This window comes from Bombina bombina, chromosome 1 (assembly GCF_027579735.1).
Source record: "Bombina bombina isolate aBomBom1 chromosome 1, aBomBom1.pri, whole genome shotgun sequence".
Taxonomy (NCBI): domain Eukaryota; kingdom Metazoa; phylum Chordata; class Amphibia; order Anura; family Bombinatoridae; genus Bombina; species Bombina bombina.
The window spans coordinates 982,639,945-982,655,898 of NC_069499.1; the positions used below are offsets into that span (position 1 = coordinate 982,639,945).

The 15,954-nt window shown below is 36.4% G+C and overlaps 1 protein-coding gene across 2 annotated transcripts in view; it reads left to right on the forward strand.

Annotated features, from left to right (window-relative positions):
- Nucleotides 1-15,954, forward strand: part of SLC17A9 (solute carrier family 17 member 9) — a 108,217-nt gene that overhangs the window by 26,303 nt on the left and 65,960 nt on the right. For both annotated transcript variants that reach the window (XR_008401466.1, XM_053708492.1), the window contains exons 3-8: nt 2,296-2,435; nt 3,512-3,611; nt 4,142-4,272; nt 4,429-4,525; nt 6,180-6,276; nt 15,176-15,263. Coding sequence is in view for 1 of the 2 variants with exons in the window: in XM_053708492.1 (XP_053564467.1) it covers nt 2,296-2,435; nt 3,512-3,611; nt 4,142-4,272; nt 4,429-4,525; nt 6,180-6,276; nt 15,176-15,263 (653 nt within the window). In the remaining variant the exon portion in view is untranslated. The remainder of the gene's footprint in view (nt 1-2,295; nt 2,436-3,511; nt 3,612-4,141; nt 4,273-4,428; nt 4,526-6,179; nt 6,277-15,175; nt 15,264-15,954) is intronic.

A 15,954-nucleotide genomic window follows, 5' to 3' on the forward strand; every position in this document is an offset into this window, starting at 1 on the left:
CCATATTAATATAAACTTTGCATATCTGTATATCTCTTGCTGAGTGTCTAGAAACATATGATATTATTTACAGCACCAATTATATATGTACTTATTAGATGCCTGAAAAATATAAGAATACTTTATCCATTTTGAAACAAGTTGGACATTTTAAATTGACTGTATAGCTACTTATTAAATTCAGCAAATATTTATCTAATATGTTACTGTCAGGCTTTTCATCTCAGATCCACAATTATACACATTTTTATACAATACTGAGGTTTATATTAATTTATCTAAGAACTATGTAGATAATTTATCAAAAGTACATAGGTTAATATATTTTGAAATCTTGATTCTTAGGCCTTCAACTTCCCATATGTTAGCTGTAACATGAGCCCAGACGCCTATGTGTATCTGAGGTTCATGGGCAATTTACACCTCAGTGTAAACGGTCATTTCCCTCTGTAAAAATAGTTTCTTCTCCGCATACACTTAAAGGGACACTAAACCCAAACATTTTCTTTCATGATTCAGATAGATAATACAAATTTAAACAACAATCAAATTTACTTCTATTATTTATTTTGCTTAATTTTTTAGATATCCTTAGTTGAAGAAAAAGCAATGCACATGGGTGAGCCAATCACATGAGACTTCTAAGTGCAGCAACCAATCAGCAACTATTGAGCCTATCTAGATATGCTTTTCAGCAAAGAATATCAAGAGAATAAAACAAATTAGATAATAGAAGTAAATTAGAAAGTTGTTTAAAATTGCATGATCTTTCTATATCATGAAATAAAAAATAGGGTTCATGTCCCTTTAAGCCTCAAAGGCCCCATCTCAGACATCATGTCTGTTTATCCACAGGGGTTCCTATGATCTAAGATATATATATATCTTTTTTGACATTTTTTATAAAGAAGAGATACTTAAATGCAAATAAATGACCCACACCTAAAATACCACAAAATTAAAGGTACAGTATACACCAATTTTCATTTAACTGCATGCAATAGACACAACTATAAAGAATAATATGCACAGATACTGATCTAAAGATCCAATCTAAAATCGTTTAAAACTTTACTTAGAAGTTCCTATTTTAGCTCTTTTGAAAGGTTAGCTGGAACACCCATTGAAATTGGTTCTATAGCAAAAAAAAACAGACAATCCCCTTCCTGTGCATATGAAAAGACTCTTTACGCAAACAGTAACAAGCTGGAGTAGTTATACGTTAGTTTTCTTCTAAAACTTTAGGGCTTGGTTAGGATTCTGATAATCAGCACAATGTTATTTAAAAATGAGCAAAACTATACTTTAAAAAAAAAAAAAGCTGTATAGGCTTTTTAAATGGATCATCTACAAAACATTTATGCAAAGAAAAATCTAGTGTGTAATATCCCTTTAAACAAAATGTAGCAAATTCATTAAAGGAAAAAATAAAATAAAAACTTAAGGGGACATAAAATGCTAAATATTTGTTTCATCTTTTCAGATAGAGCATATGATTTGAACTAAGTTTCCAATTTACTTCTATTACCAAATTTGCTTAGTTTTCATGGTATTCTTTGTTGAAAACATACCTAGTTATGTATAGTGCACACGTTTTGAAGCACTATATGTCAGACATCACTGCAGCCACCTAGTGTTCTTGCAAATGTGTGTCTTTGCTAAAAAACCTTCTTGCAAAACTGTTGCCAAATAGTGCTCCAGAAACGTGTACGCTTCTGAGCTTGCCTTCCTGCTTTTCAGCAAAGGATACCAAGAGAAAAATGTACATTTGATAATAGAAATAAGTTGAAATGTCTTTTACTTTTTTGCACTCTATTTGAATCGGAAAAGAAAATGATTGGGTCTCATATCCCTTGACATTAACTTTTTCTGTTTGGTTCATCCTCTTCTGGCCATCACTAGAAGCTTCTTTTTTTTTTTTTTTTTTTTTGTACTTGAGCATCACCATCCTCGTATCTTCTTAGGGGATTTCCTCCTCTGTACATAAATAATTTCAGAGCCTTGATTGGTTAATAATGTTAGCTATTTAGGATTATGAGAGTTCTGCTGTTGTGTTTTTTTTTTTTTTTTTTTTTTTTTTAGCAGATTCTAGTAGTACATTTTTTAGTTCCAGTTTCAGAAAACCTTTTAAAGTCTGATTTTTATTTCAAGTGGGTAGAAATCAGATGACTAGTTTTTGACCTTTGTCTGATGATCTTCACATTAATAAAAAACATTATGCAGTACCATAGGATTATTACAATTTGAGATGTTGGCCTTCTATAATGCACAACATTTTGTACTTTTTCTTTATAGGGTTGGTGGGGAGAAAGTCATACTCCTCTCAGCTGTAACCTGGGGTTTCACCACAGTGGCTACTCCCCTTGCTGCTCATTTTACATCACTACCTCTGCTGCTGGTCAGCTTGCTCCGATTCTTGATGGGACTTCTGCAGGGTGAGATCTGAGACATACAGGCACTGACCAGGGACCATGTGAGTCAGATTTAGAGTTAGTGTGCCAAAAGGAGTGATTTAACACAATATCACTCACTATAGAGGCAGTATATTCAAGGGGTTGACAAATCTGATAAGTCAGTCATACAAGACTTTTGACTAAATACTATAAGGCCAAAATATGAGGTGAAGCAGCAATCTGTTCAGTTAAAGAGAGAGAAACTGAAACGAAGTATTGCAAGGCTGGAGGAATCTAGTTATAGAAATGGTGTCCTGTTGATGGCAAACAGAGTAAATGGAACAAGTTGTTCTTCAATCTTGCAGCCTTATAATTTGAAAAACTAACACCAGAAAATGGCAAGCAAGGTAGCTGGAACAAGAAGTACTGTTGTAATTTGCACTTCAGCAAGCAAAATGGTATTTAGAAAGAAGTTGTAGCAGTATACAACAAAAATGAGTTAGGTATGCAGGCAGGATTCAAGGAGCAAGAGGATAAATTTGTAGCATTATAAAACTCAGTATTGTTTTTAGGCATGGTTATAAGCAGTAGTTCGGTTGCAAACACAAGTAAAGCAGTTACCAGATATCAGGCTAGGGTTAAAAACAGGCATAGTCATTATTTAGCGACATGTAGGAAGAGGCAGCCATACATGAAATTCATAAGATATGATAATCACACCCAGAGAACATACAGACTAATTCAATGTGTACAGGATCTTTGATCGGTTGTGAAATTACTACACAAGGCAAAAAAACAGCATAAGATTTTAAGAAAGTGCTGGTAATCTTGTAAGATATAGTTTTACAAATGTGTTTCAAGGGGATATTTATCAATAAGTCAGACATAAATAAAATGAAGTACATGGTCAGTTTTCCTTGTACAGTAATGTTTCCAGAACCAGTGTATTGTATGTATTCAGTGCTTTGCATTCACTTCGTGTTGTGTGCATGGTTAGTGGATCTGTATAAGCATGACTGGTATTATATATCCTCCTTGCTATTAGAAGGATGAGAGCTGTGTTTTGGTCAAGTTTTGCACATTCTATATTAGCACTAATCTATTTTCTTTTACACAAGGTGTACACTTTCCAGCCCTGACCAGTCTGTTGTCACGGCGGGTTCGTGAAAGCGAACGTGCTTTTACCTGCAGTGCTGTTGGCTGCGGTTCTCAGTTTGGGTATGTAGAACTGGAAATAGTAATCTATTGAACTAATCATGACACGTTAGCAGTGGGGGTCTCAGCATTGGTCTGGGAAGAGATATCTGTTTTGGATGGGTAGTCTTCACTTCTAGGGCCCACTCTGGGCAAGAGATCAAGGGCAAGTGTTAGGTAGTGGTAACTACCTACTCAATAGTTGAACATAAGAGTTGACCTTTACTGACAGTAAGGTGAGCCTGTGACAGTTCAGAGCAAGTTTTTAATAAGGCATATTTTGGGGGTGGAGTAAGGTAAATTCTTGAAATGGGTGAGAAAGGTCAGTCCTGTTTGAGTTCAGAGTCAGGGAGGACCAGTCTTTATTTTTTTTTTAGAGGAGTGCAGGATATGTCCTGGGGGAGAGCAGAATCCGTCTTTGGAGAGAGGGCAAGGTCATTCCTTGCAAAAGCATGATCATTCTTGGTTTGGGTAGGATAAGTCATGGAAGAGAATGGGGGCAGCCTAGGTATATTGTCAAATGTATTAATCTCACTTTGCTCTCATTTTTACAGGACACTATTAATGGGAGGTGTAGGGTCTCTGCTGCTTGAAGTTTATGGCTGGGAGAGTGTGTTTTACTTTGCTGGCTTCCTTACTTTGCTGTGGGGCTACTGCCTTAGCACCTACCTGCTGAAGGAGAGTGGTAAGTCACTGACCCTGTACACATGAAGTCATGGTATGTTAGCTTCTCATGTGTCTGCTATCAGAACACATAAATTACACTTCTGCAATGTTCCAAACTGAATATCAGGTTACATTTAATCAGTATCTCTCCATCATTTGTTTTTTTTTGCCTTAGAGAGGCTGCTGACATTTGACGATCTGGCTAAAGGATTCTCACTTTCTGGACAATCCAATGTCAACTGGAAGAGACTCTTCAAAAAAGCACCTGTGTGGTAAGTGTGAGGCTATAGAGACAGTGACTTAACAGTACATTACTAACACTGAGATAGAATGTAACCTATTGGACCTATCCGCACAGCTCCCATTGTCCTTCAAGTGACAAAAGGAGGGTTCATCAGATCAAACATCTGACCCTATATTCAGCTGAAGACAAAAAAGTGAAACACTGAGATTTACTAATGTATCAAAGGAACCGTACATTGGGTACAATGTTTCAATACCTATTATCCCTTAGAGACTACGCAAAAACATGAATTAGAAATCCTAAGTTTAGTCAGTAAACTTTATAGGATAACGTGAATTGAACAGCTTTATCTCTCTGGGAAATTAAATTATTTCTTAATGAATTTGGTGGGCTAAGAGGGACATGATCTCTTCATAAGGCAACACAAGGATAGAATCTGCCCCTGCAGAATTTCACAGCTATATAGACATTTATCTGCTGGATGGCTCTGGCACACACCAGAGAAGTTCTTGGGGAGAGTATTACACTGAGAGACCTTTTTATTTAGTATGTAACGGTAACATGGAGGGGCACACACCATGTACATATATACCCAAAGCCTTAGGTTCTCTATATGGTGGTTGTATGGTTATGACAGCTCTGAGTCTGTAAGACCCTACAGAGAGCTCTTTTAGAAGTGTGAGGAAGTTTACAGGATTCAGGAGATTGAAGCTTTGCATTAAAATCTTTATATCTTACTTATTGATGTTCTTTGCATCTTTGGATGTGTAAGGGAAATCAATGCAGTACTATATAATGCTTGTTGCTAAATAATGTACAGCATTATTCTGCGCTGTACGCTATACAAATTGAGTCTTGCACTGTCAGTGAGGTGGCTGATGGCTTTCCTTGGGTGTTTGATACGTTCTCATATCTTTCATTTCTTGCACATTTTTTAACATTTGTAAGGCTGCCTCAAAATAAGAAACTTTTGCTCAATAATAACTACAAACCTTGAAGCAATACAGGTTAAATATCACTTATAACATCACATTTTAATGTGTATTCCCTTCAGACAGAGAGTTTGTGAGCAGTGACGTGTGTCACCATGTTAAACTTCACAGCCTTTGTAAAACTTTTCCATCCAGAGAATCATATTGGTTTCTGCTGGAAGTAGCTAATCGCTAACAGGGACTTGATGAGATGAGTTAATTGCTAGCTGAGAGAACCCAATGACTTTTAATGCACTTAGTCCTGGCAACACAAGGGTTACAAGGCTCTAACACCATGGTAACACAAGCTTTCTTTGTAATATGAGGATGATGCTATATATTTGTGTGTGTGTAACAAAATAATTGTATGTTTCTTTTACTTTTTATCCAACTAATTTTATTTTGCAGTGTTTGTATATTTGTGGTTCATTCCTTGTGCACTCAGGCTACTATGAGTGATGCTGTCTATATCAGGATATAAGCACCCTGTTTGTTGTAAGAGTGTTGTGCAGAACACTGGGATAAGCACCCAGTTCAGTCTGTGAATATAGTCCATCTCCAGGGTTCTATAAGGGATAATAGGTATTGAAACATTTTCCTATTTTATTAGGGAGGCTATTTTTAGCTTTAGGATCCTCATAGAAGTAGAAAGTAATCAGTATAAGGCCAGCATGGTGCTAGATTATAACCTATTTGTTTTATTCATTTCAGGGCTGTGATCATCGCACAGCTAAGTGTTGCCAGCACTTCGTTCACTCTTTTCTCTTGGATGCCAACATTTTTCAAAGAAAGTTTCCCAGATTCCAAGGTGGGTGTTGATAGCAAGCGCTACATATCTTTTGTACAAACCATGGCAGTCATGGACACTGACTTAGGGAAACCAGTGGCACAGACACAGATTTACATGGATTTCAGTGAACTCTCCAGTGAAACAAAGATCATCGATTCTTGTTTCATGGCATGGTGCAAATTCTCTTTAATTGTGCAGAAACTCTCCAAAGCACAGTGAATCAACTATTAACATAACATAGGGATTATAGAGGTTTGCCTCACTGGAGAGTTATTTGTAAGTGAACCTAGGGGAGGATAACAGGGACAGTGACACTGGGATATGAAAACAGACAAGACATATGGACACATGAACATAAGCATAGAGATACGGATTGAGGAACAAAAGGATGTGAACACAGAGATCATGGTCACACTGATCTGTACCCAGTGACAAAGGCAGTAGTAGAAACCCCAGGGCAAAATCTGAGATAGGGCCCCCTGAACCACTATATAGGTACAAACAGAAACACACCAGCACTCTCAGTACACAGAGGCAGTACAGGTGCATAGCCCCAAATACAGAATTCCAAATTCCAGAATTATTTTGAAATTCTGACTTTTTTTCATTAAAATTATTGTAAAATAAAATGAGTAAAAATGCCAATTTTTTTTCTCCACCAGTAAAGTCACAATCTTCTCTGTGTCTTTTTTTTTTTTTTTTTTTGTATTCTAAACTGCAACTGCTAGTAGTCTTTTTATTAAAGGAACATGAAACCCCCAAAAAAATTCTTTCATGATTCAGGCAGAACATGTGATTTTAAACAACTTTTCAATTTGCTTCTATTTAAATTGCTTCATTCTCTTTATATCCTTAGTTGAAAAGCATATCTAGGTAGGCTCATGAGCAGCAATACATTACTGTGAGCTAGCTGCTGATTGGTGGCTGCACAAAAATGCCTCTTTTCATTGGTTCACCAGATGTCTTCAGATAGCTCCCAGGAGTGCATAGCTACTCCTTTAAAAAGGAATACTTATAGAATGAAGCAAATTGGATAAAAGAAGTAAATTGCAAAGTTGTTTGAAATCACATCATGAAAAATAAGAAAAAAGAAAAATATCGGGTTTCATGATTCTTTAATCTAAAACAACTGATTACAGTACTGTACTATCTATTTGATGGTACTATGTATAGAAAAATGATATACATGCAACCTGAAGATAGTTTTCTAAGCTGTATTATGACATGTAAATATTGCCTAAATGAGATATTATTATTATTATTATTATTATTATTGGTTACACTTTCTCAGATGCAAATATACAAATATTCCAAAATCCAGACGATTACGAAATCAAAACCATTTCAGGTCCCATCAGTGTGGATAAAGGATTTTGTACCATTACTGCTCTAGTGCTGCTGTGATAATCCAGAGTCCACTTAAGTTACAAACTGTTTTAAATGATGAGATCCGCTTTTAGTATAGATTTTTAATAAATGTGACATACAAATGCACACACTTCTTCATTCAGCCCCTCCTACACTTATGCAACCCCAGTTTTGCACTTTGGCTTCACATTTTTTTTCTCACACTACTCCCATCTATATCCGTCTCATTACAGCTGCCCGCTTTGCTCTCAGGGTCATGTGACTTGCATCATTAGTGACTGCTCTGAATATCACATGGGAAAGATCAAAGAGTGTGTCACAAGCTGCTTTGTGTGCGTTTTATTTACTGTATGTGTTTGTGTGTACAGAGCACAAGGTGATGCAACCTGTCACAGCCACACACAGCTTGCTGCCTTTCTATACACACTGGGCGGGACATTGTAGCACACATTTTGAGCTGTCACATTGAGCAACAATGTCCCTTTTAGATTGAAATACATTTTTATTGAACATTTTCTATGGTACACATTAAAGAAAAGTCTTTACATATGATGTACAGGGAGCAATATACAGTTATTCCATAGGCATGCTAATATGGATAATGTACTTCCTTATGCAAAACTCAGTGGAATCGGTCAAAGTTCAGACTCCTCCGATGGATTCAGATCTATGTATAATACCTGTCCTGAACAATGTCCCTTTTAAATGGACATACAATACCTGTAGTGTAAATATTATTCATGTCCAACATGAAAAGCAAGTTCGGTAACTTAACTTTTAGTTTTAAATGCTGCAAATCAGTAGCTGGTTTAAGAAGCATTTAAGTTTAGAGACTTTTTTTCTTTTTTAGCCTCTCTAGAGAGCCTGGGACAATGCACAGTTTGTACATAAAAAGGAAGACTTCTTTGATGTTTCTTTAAAGGCTGCACTGGGTGCTAAACTGAGCCTTACACAGTGTGAGCCTCCTTATATTGCTGATATGTCTGTGTATTACATTATATTTTCCCTACCAGACACACTCTAGGTCCTACTGCTCCATTCATCCCTAAATTCACCCTGTTATAGCGCTCTTGATGATTGGGCTCCACACTAAGCCACTGCTTGAAAATGATAAATTATAACAACCCTGACACATGTATTTTTCATAAGGGCTCTGTTAAAGCAGCAACATGACAACCCTTCTCCACACTATTAATTACTTTTTTTCACCTTGTGTGTGTGTGTTTACAATGCTTGAATCTGTGGGTATGTGTAAAAGAGCATACCTATATGTACGTGAGGGTATATAAGAGACTATTATTGTGTACCTATGTATATGCTTTGGTGTTTGTGTGACTGTGCTCATGGCATGTGTGTGGGAAGAGTATAAAAGTAAGGGATAGAGCTGGAGGGAGAGAGCAGGGGAAGTGTACATGTTAGAGAAAGATCCTGTGACTTTGTAGGTGCATAGATCCTCTCCCCAAAGCAGAGAATGGTAGGGATGGGCAGACTTTAAGGTAGCATTTTTTATGGAGCAATAGACTTACCCAAATACATTTTAGCAATAGCACTTCTGTTGACTTTCCTTCAGCACTTTTGAACCCCTACTTAAAGGGACACTGAACCCAATTTTTTTCTTTTGTGATTCAGATAGAGCATGACATTTTAAGCAACTTTGTAATTTACTCCTATTATCAAATGTTCCTTATTGTCTTGGTATCTTTATTTGAAATGCAAGAATGTAAGTTTAGATGCGGCCCATTTTTTGTGAACAACCTGGGTTGTCCTTGCTGATTGGTGGATAAATTCATCCACCAATCAAAAACTGCTGTCCAGAGTGCTGAACAAAGAAAAAAGCTTAGATGCCTTATTTTTTTATATAAAGATAGCAAGAGAACAAAGAAACATTGATAATAGGAGTAAATTAGAAAGTTGCTTAAAATTGCATGCTCCATCTGAATCACGAAAGAAAAATTTTCGGTTCAGTGTCCCTTTAACCTTAAGCACAGCTGTTGCAGAATTCCTACTTGGTCATATGACGTCACTTGCCGTGATAAATATATTACTTGAGAAAATTATTAAAGGGACAGTAAAGTCAAAATTAAACTTAAATGGATTAGATAGAGCATGCAATCTTAAGCACATTTCCAAGTTACTTATGTTATAAATTTTGAGAGGGCAGCTAAAGGGTAAGGGCTAAATGGGACAAGTGATTGTCATATGTTGCACTCCTTGTCTATGACATGGACCAAAAAAGCCAGTAATATGGAAAAAAAGATATGAACACTAACAAAGGGACTGTCAGTGCTTTGACAGGATCCTTTTGTATTGTCATGCAGTGCCATCTGTTGGCAGCATTTGGGAAATGCATTTAGGCACTTCGGTTAAACCTAGCAGTCAAGCTAATTTGGTGCTTTTTTACAATCCAGTAGATAAACTGTATGGAGTGCTCTTTATAGCTATTTGTGCAGCTTTCAGATTCAAGGCCTTTCCAGTTAATTAGAAAATCAGATGCCATGTATTTTTCAAGTTCATTTCATAAATATTTTGCACTAAGTAAATTTGGCAGCAGTATTTCCAGCCTTTTAAGCAGATTTTCTCATTAATTTTGGTTTCTAATTAATCAGCCTATTGAAATCCAGTTTCCTGCTTTAATAAAAATTTAAACATTGTTCAAATCACACTTAGATTATGAAACTCAAAACACAACTAAAATCAATCACAATATTTAATACTAATAGCTAGATTACAAGTCTGTGCATCCGTCTTTTAACGCTGAAAATATGGCATTTCAGCGTTAAAACAGCACCGCAGCCATTACAAGTCAAGTCGGTAAAGCTGTACCGCAAGTCTCTTAACCTGTAACGCAACGTCAGTACCGCACTTGTAAAAAAATTTATTTTTTTCATGGGATTCTCATAGCGCTGCCATTACGAGTTTTGCAGTGAGGATAAAAAAACCTGCGTTACAGCCTATACCGACAAGATCCGTACCGCCATCTGAGACCAGTATTTATGAATTTTACGCTACAAAGCTGTTACATAAAACTCATAACTAAACTGCTACAAAGTACACTAACACCCATAAACTACCTATTAACCCTTAAACCGAGGCCCTCCTGCATCGCAAATACTATATTAAAGTTTAACACCTAATCTGCTGCTCCCGACATCACTGCCACTTCAATTTTTTATTAACCCCTATTCCGCCGCTCCCCGGCATCGTCACCACTATAATAAAGTTATTAACCCTTAAACCGCTGCCCTCCTGCATCGCAAACAATATTTAAATATTAATAACCCCTAATCTGCTGTCCGCCCACACTATACTTAAAGTGAATGTAAATTTTGATGCTAAAGTGCCCGGTTTTTTAAAATTCGATTAAAAACAGGGGCACTTTAATTCATCAAAATTTTCATTTCACTCCTGTTGTGAAAAAAAACTTACCTTTTAATCTTAACAGCAGCTCCAGCTTCCTCCACCCGTTGCAAAGCCTCTTCCTGGGTCTAAAATGAGGAATTTGGCTTCCTCCAATCACGGCATTGAATCAGACATTGATTCCCCCGGGGGGGAAGCTGTGATTGGAGGATGACCAATCCATCATTTCTGACATCAGAAATGGCTTGCGACGACCGGAGGAAGCTGGAGCTGCTGTGAAGATTAAAAGGTAAGTTATTTTTTTTTCACAACAGGAATGAAATGTAAATTTTGATTAATTAAAGTGCCCCTGTTTTTAATCGAATTTTTAAAAAACGGCACTTTGGCATCAAAATTTACATTCACTTTAAGTTATTAAGCCCTACACCGCCGCCACTATAATAAACCTATTAACCCCTAAACCACAAGCCCCCCACAACGAAATATACTAAAGTAAACTATTGCCCCCTAAACCGAAAGCCCCCACTTCACAATAAACTAAATTAAACTAGTAAACCCTAAACCTAACGCCCCGCTAACTTTATATTAAAATTACAATTTTCTTATCTTAAATTAAATTAACTTACCTGATAAATTAAAATAACTAAATAAAACTAACAATTAAACTAACTACTAATTAAATAAAACTAAACTACACATTAAAAAATTCCTAACACTACTATAAAAATTACAAACTATCTAATTACAAAAAATAAGTCTAAATTACAAAAATAACAAACGAAATTATCAAAAATAAAAAAGAATTGCACCTAATCTAATAACCCTATCAAAATAATAAAAGCCCACCCAAAATAAAACATAAACCTAGCCTACAATAAACTACCAATAGCCCTTAAAAGGGCATATTGTGGGGCATTGCCCCAAAGATATCAGCTCTTTTCCCTGAAAAAAAAAATACAAAGACCCCCCAACAGTAAAACCCACCACCCAACCAACCCCCCCAAAATAAAAAACCTAATTCTAAAAAAACTTAATCTACCCATTGCCCTGAAAAGGGCATTTGTATGGGCATTGCCCTTACAAAAGGGCATTTAGCTGCCCAAACCCTAATCTTAAAAAAAAAAAAAAAAACCATTAAAAAAAAAAAAAACCCGACGATTCACTTACAGTTTTTTGAAGTCCCGCTTAAACGATTTTCATCCAGACGGCGACTTCTATCTTGATCCCGGTGGCGCGGAGCGGGTCCATCCTGAAGACATCCGGCACGGAACAACCTCTTCATACGGTCGCCGCCGTACACTGAATCTTCAATGCAAGGTACGCGATTCAAGATGGGGTCCCTTGCATTCCTATTGGCTGAAAAATTTGAATCAGCCAATAGGAATTAGAGCTGCTAAAATCCTATTGGCTGTTCAAATCAGCCAATAGGATTTAAGCAGCTGTCATTCTATTGGATGAAGAGCGTTCAAGCGGTACTTCAAAAACTAAGTGGATCGTCGGGAGTTAGTGTTAAGTTTTTTTTAAGGTTTTCTTGGGTGTTTTTTCTTTTTTCTTTTTAAGTTTAGGGTTTTGGCAGCAAAAGAGCTAAATACCCTTTTAAGGGCAATGCCAATACTAATGCCCTGTTTAACTTAGGGCAATGCCCTACAAAAGGCCCTTTTAAGAGCTATTGATAGTTTGTTCTAGCTTAGGTTTTTTATTTTGGGGTTTTAGAATAGGAATAATTTTTATTGTTTTGTATTATTTTGTTGATTTATTGTAATGGTAGGTTTTTTCATTTTTTGTAATGGTAGGTTTTAGTGTAAGGCAGCTTAGGTTTTATTTCACAGGTAAGTTTTTTTTTTTTTTGTATTTATTTTAACTAGGTAGTTAGTAAATAGTTAATAACTATTTACTAACTAGTCTACCTAGTTAAAATAAATACAAACTTACCTGAGAAATAAAAATAAAACCTAAGCTAGGTACAATATAACTATTGCTTATATTGTAGCTAGCTTAGGTTTTATTTCACTGGTAAGTATTTAGTTTTAAATCGGAATTATTTAGTTAAAAGTTGTAAATTTAATTTAGCTCTATTTTAATTATGTTAAAGTTAGGGGGGTTAGGGTTAGGGGTTAATATAGATTAATTTAGGTTGTTGCAATGTGGGGGGGCTGGCAGTTTAGGGGTTAATAACTTTATTTAATGGCGGCAATGTTGGGATGTGGCGGGATAGGGGTTAATAGATTTATTATAGTGTGGGCGATGTTGGGGTGCAGGGGAATATAGGTTAATAACTTTATAGTGGCGGAGATATCGGGTGCTGCAGATTAGGGGTTAATAACATTATGTAGGTGGCGGCGATGTCGGGGGCAGCAAATTAGGGGTGTTTAGACGTGGGGTTTATGTTAGGGTGTTAGGGTGTTAGGTTTTTATTCCGCGGTCGCATGTGTTTTTTTCTGACCCGCTCTCCCCATTGATGTCTACGGGGAAAGCGTGCATGAGCACGTCAAAACAGCGCTTGTATTTTGTGCGGTATGGAGCTTAAAAGAACCATATCGCGCGCACAAGCCGTGTTTTTTTTTTTTAAATTTGTAATTGCTGCGCTATAGGGGGTTAATTAACGCAACTTTCCCTATAGCGCGCATAACTTGTAATCTAGCTGATCATGAATTGATAAAGTTGTTGGTGCATTTAGACAGTCATACTGAATCAGCTGCCATGTTTTATTTTTACATTATCCATAAGTATTTTGTTACCATGCAGGTGTTTTTATAACTTTGGCCAACTTAAAGGGACAGTAAAGTCCAAATTATTCTTTAGAGCATTCCATTTTAAACAGTTATCCAAATTAATGTTCTCAAATTTGCTTTGTTCTCTGGTTATCCTATGTTGAAAATCATACCTTGTAAAGCTCAGAAGCAGCAATGCGCAAGTGGGCTAACTGCTGATTGGAGGCTGCACATACATGCCTTTAGTCAATGGCTCAGCCTATGTGTTCTGCTAGCTCCCAATGGAGCAAACTTGTTAACAGAAGTGCAAAGTTGTTTAAAATTGTATTTATTTTTTTATCTGAACCATGAAAGACAACAACTGGATTTCACCTCCCTTTAATTAATGCAAATAGCTTCACATCTAAAGAATTATAAAAACAAAAACAAATGGAATATGAAAGTCTTGCCTTACAAACTTGGATTGGAATAGACCTCTTGGGTATTGCTGTTCTTGCAAAGTGCCTCCATATTCCATAAAACTAAATGAACAGGTGTTCAGTAATATGCTAATGTGTCATACTGTCTCTTAGACTGCATATCTGTGTGTCAGTCTGCCCCATGAACTAATGTATTTGTATTAATTTATCACAATGGTTAGTGACACACATTATTTATTATTATTTATTTATTGTTTTAAGCATCAAAACATCACTCTGTTTGACACAAGGGAACAAAGGTTACTGCCTACTAACTCTGAACATTTTCCTTTTAAAAAACATGTTTACGCATTAAAGGGACACTAAACCCCCAAAAATTTCATGATTATGATACAGAATACAATTTAAACAACATTTCAATTTACTTCTATTATCCAATTTGCTTCATTCTTTAGATGTCATTTGTTGAAGAAATAGCAATACACATGGGTGAGCCAATCACATGAGGCATTTATGTGTAGCCACCAATCAGCAGCTACTGAGCCTATCTAGATATGATTTTCAGTAAAGGATATCAAGAGAATGAAGCAAATGAGATATTAGAAGTAAATTAGAAAGTTGTTTGTTTAAAATTGCATTCCCTTTCTAAATCGTGAAAGAAAAAATGTGAGTTTCATGTCCCTTTAAGTTTGGACAAACAAAGGAAAAACCTACACCTAAGGTATATTCAGTTAAGGAGTAAACTGCTAACAGTAGTTACTCATTTATAGTATGTAAATATTCATTCTAGTTTCTTGTATTCTATTTATCTTGCTTTGAACATTTTACTATATATTTTTTACACACAGGGTGCATTATAGGATGTGCATCCTTTTTAGCTCATAGTATTTTGATATTATTGCGTTGGAGATTTCACATAAGTAAATCGGGTGTTATATGAATTACAAAAGAATGCCAGGGGGTGTCCCAAAGTAAAACAGTTTGAGAGTTTTTGACGTTTTTTGTTACATGCCTTCTGCACTCTCTATCCTTTAGTTTTTTACTTTGCCTTTGTAATTTCAGGGATGGGTATTTAATGTTGTCCCGTGGTTGGTTGCAATCCCGACAGCAGTTCTCAGCGGTCTTTTGTCTGATTACCTCATTAAACTAGGTAAGTACCAACCTGCTCAGGTCCGCAGCAGCTGTCACAGCTCAGAAAGAAAATATGATGGGCAAGATCTCATTTGAGAGGGGGGTATGGAATCCTGCTATGGATAGTCAGTGGCAATCAGGGTTATTTGTATTTCATGGGGATGGTAAGTGGTTGGAGCAATACCCAAAGTGCTGCAGAGGTGTTAGATTCAATGGCGAAAATGTAGGTGTGGATGGGGAGGCTAAGGTTATGCTTCATAGTGGTGGATGGTCTGAGTGCCTTAGGATTTATAGCAGTGGGTAAGAGTTCTGAGCTCCTTGACTATTAGTTTTTTTAATGCCCAGAGATTTGACTGGATTATTGATAGTAGGGTCCAGTTTTTTTATCTTTAAAGGGACATTTGATACATAATTCATGTATCTCCCTATAATTATGGGTGCTGCCATTTTGGAACCTACATTCCACTGCAGATATCTTAGGGAGAGTTGCTGCAGATGTGCAAACATATCGGCATTAGGATGCAGTGAAAAGAAGATTTTAAGATGGCTGCAACCATGACTAGAGGAATGTGGATAAAACCTCAATACAATGCTTATAAAATGTATTTAGTGTTTTAAGAGCAGCAGAGGATCTGAGTGACTTATTGTTCCTAGCTGAAGGGGTCCTGGCAGTTTAGCATTTATTGTGATGGTTGGTTTGGGGGTTTAGA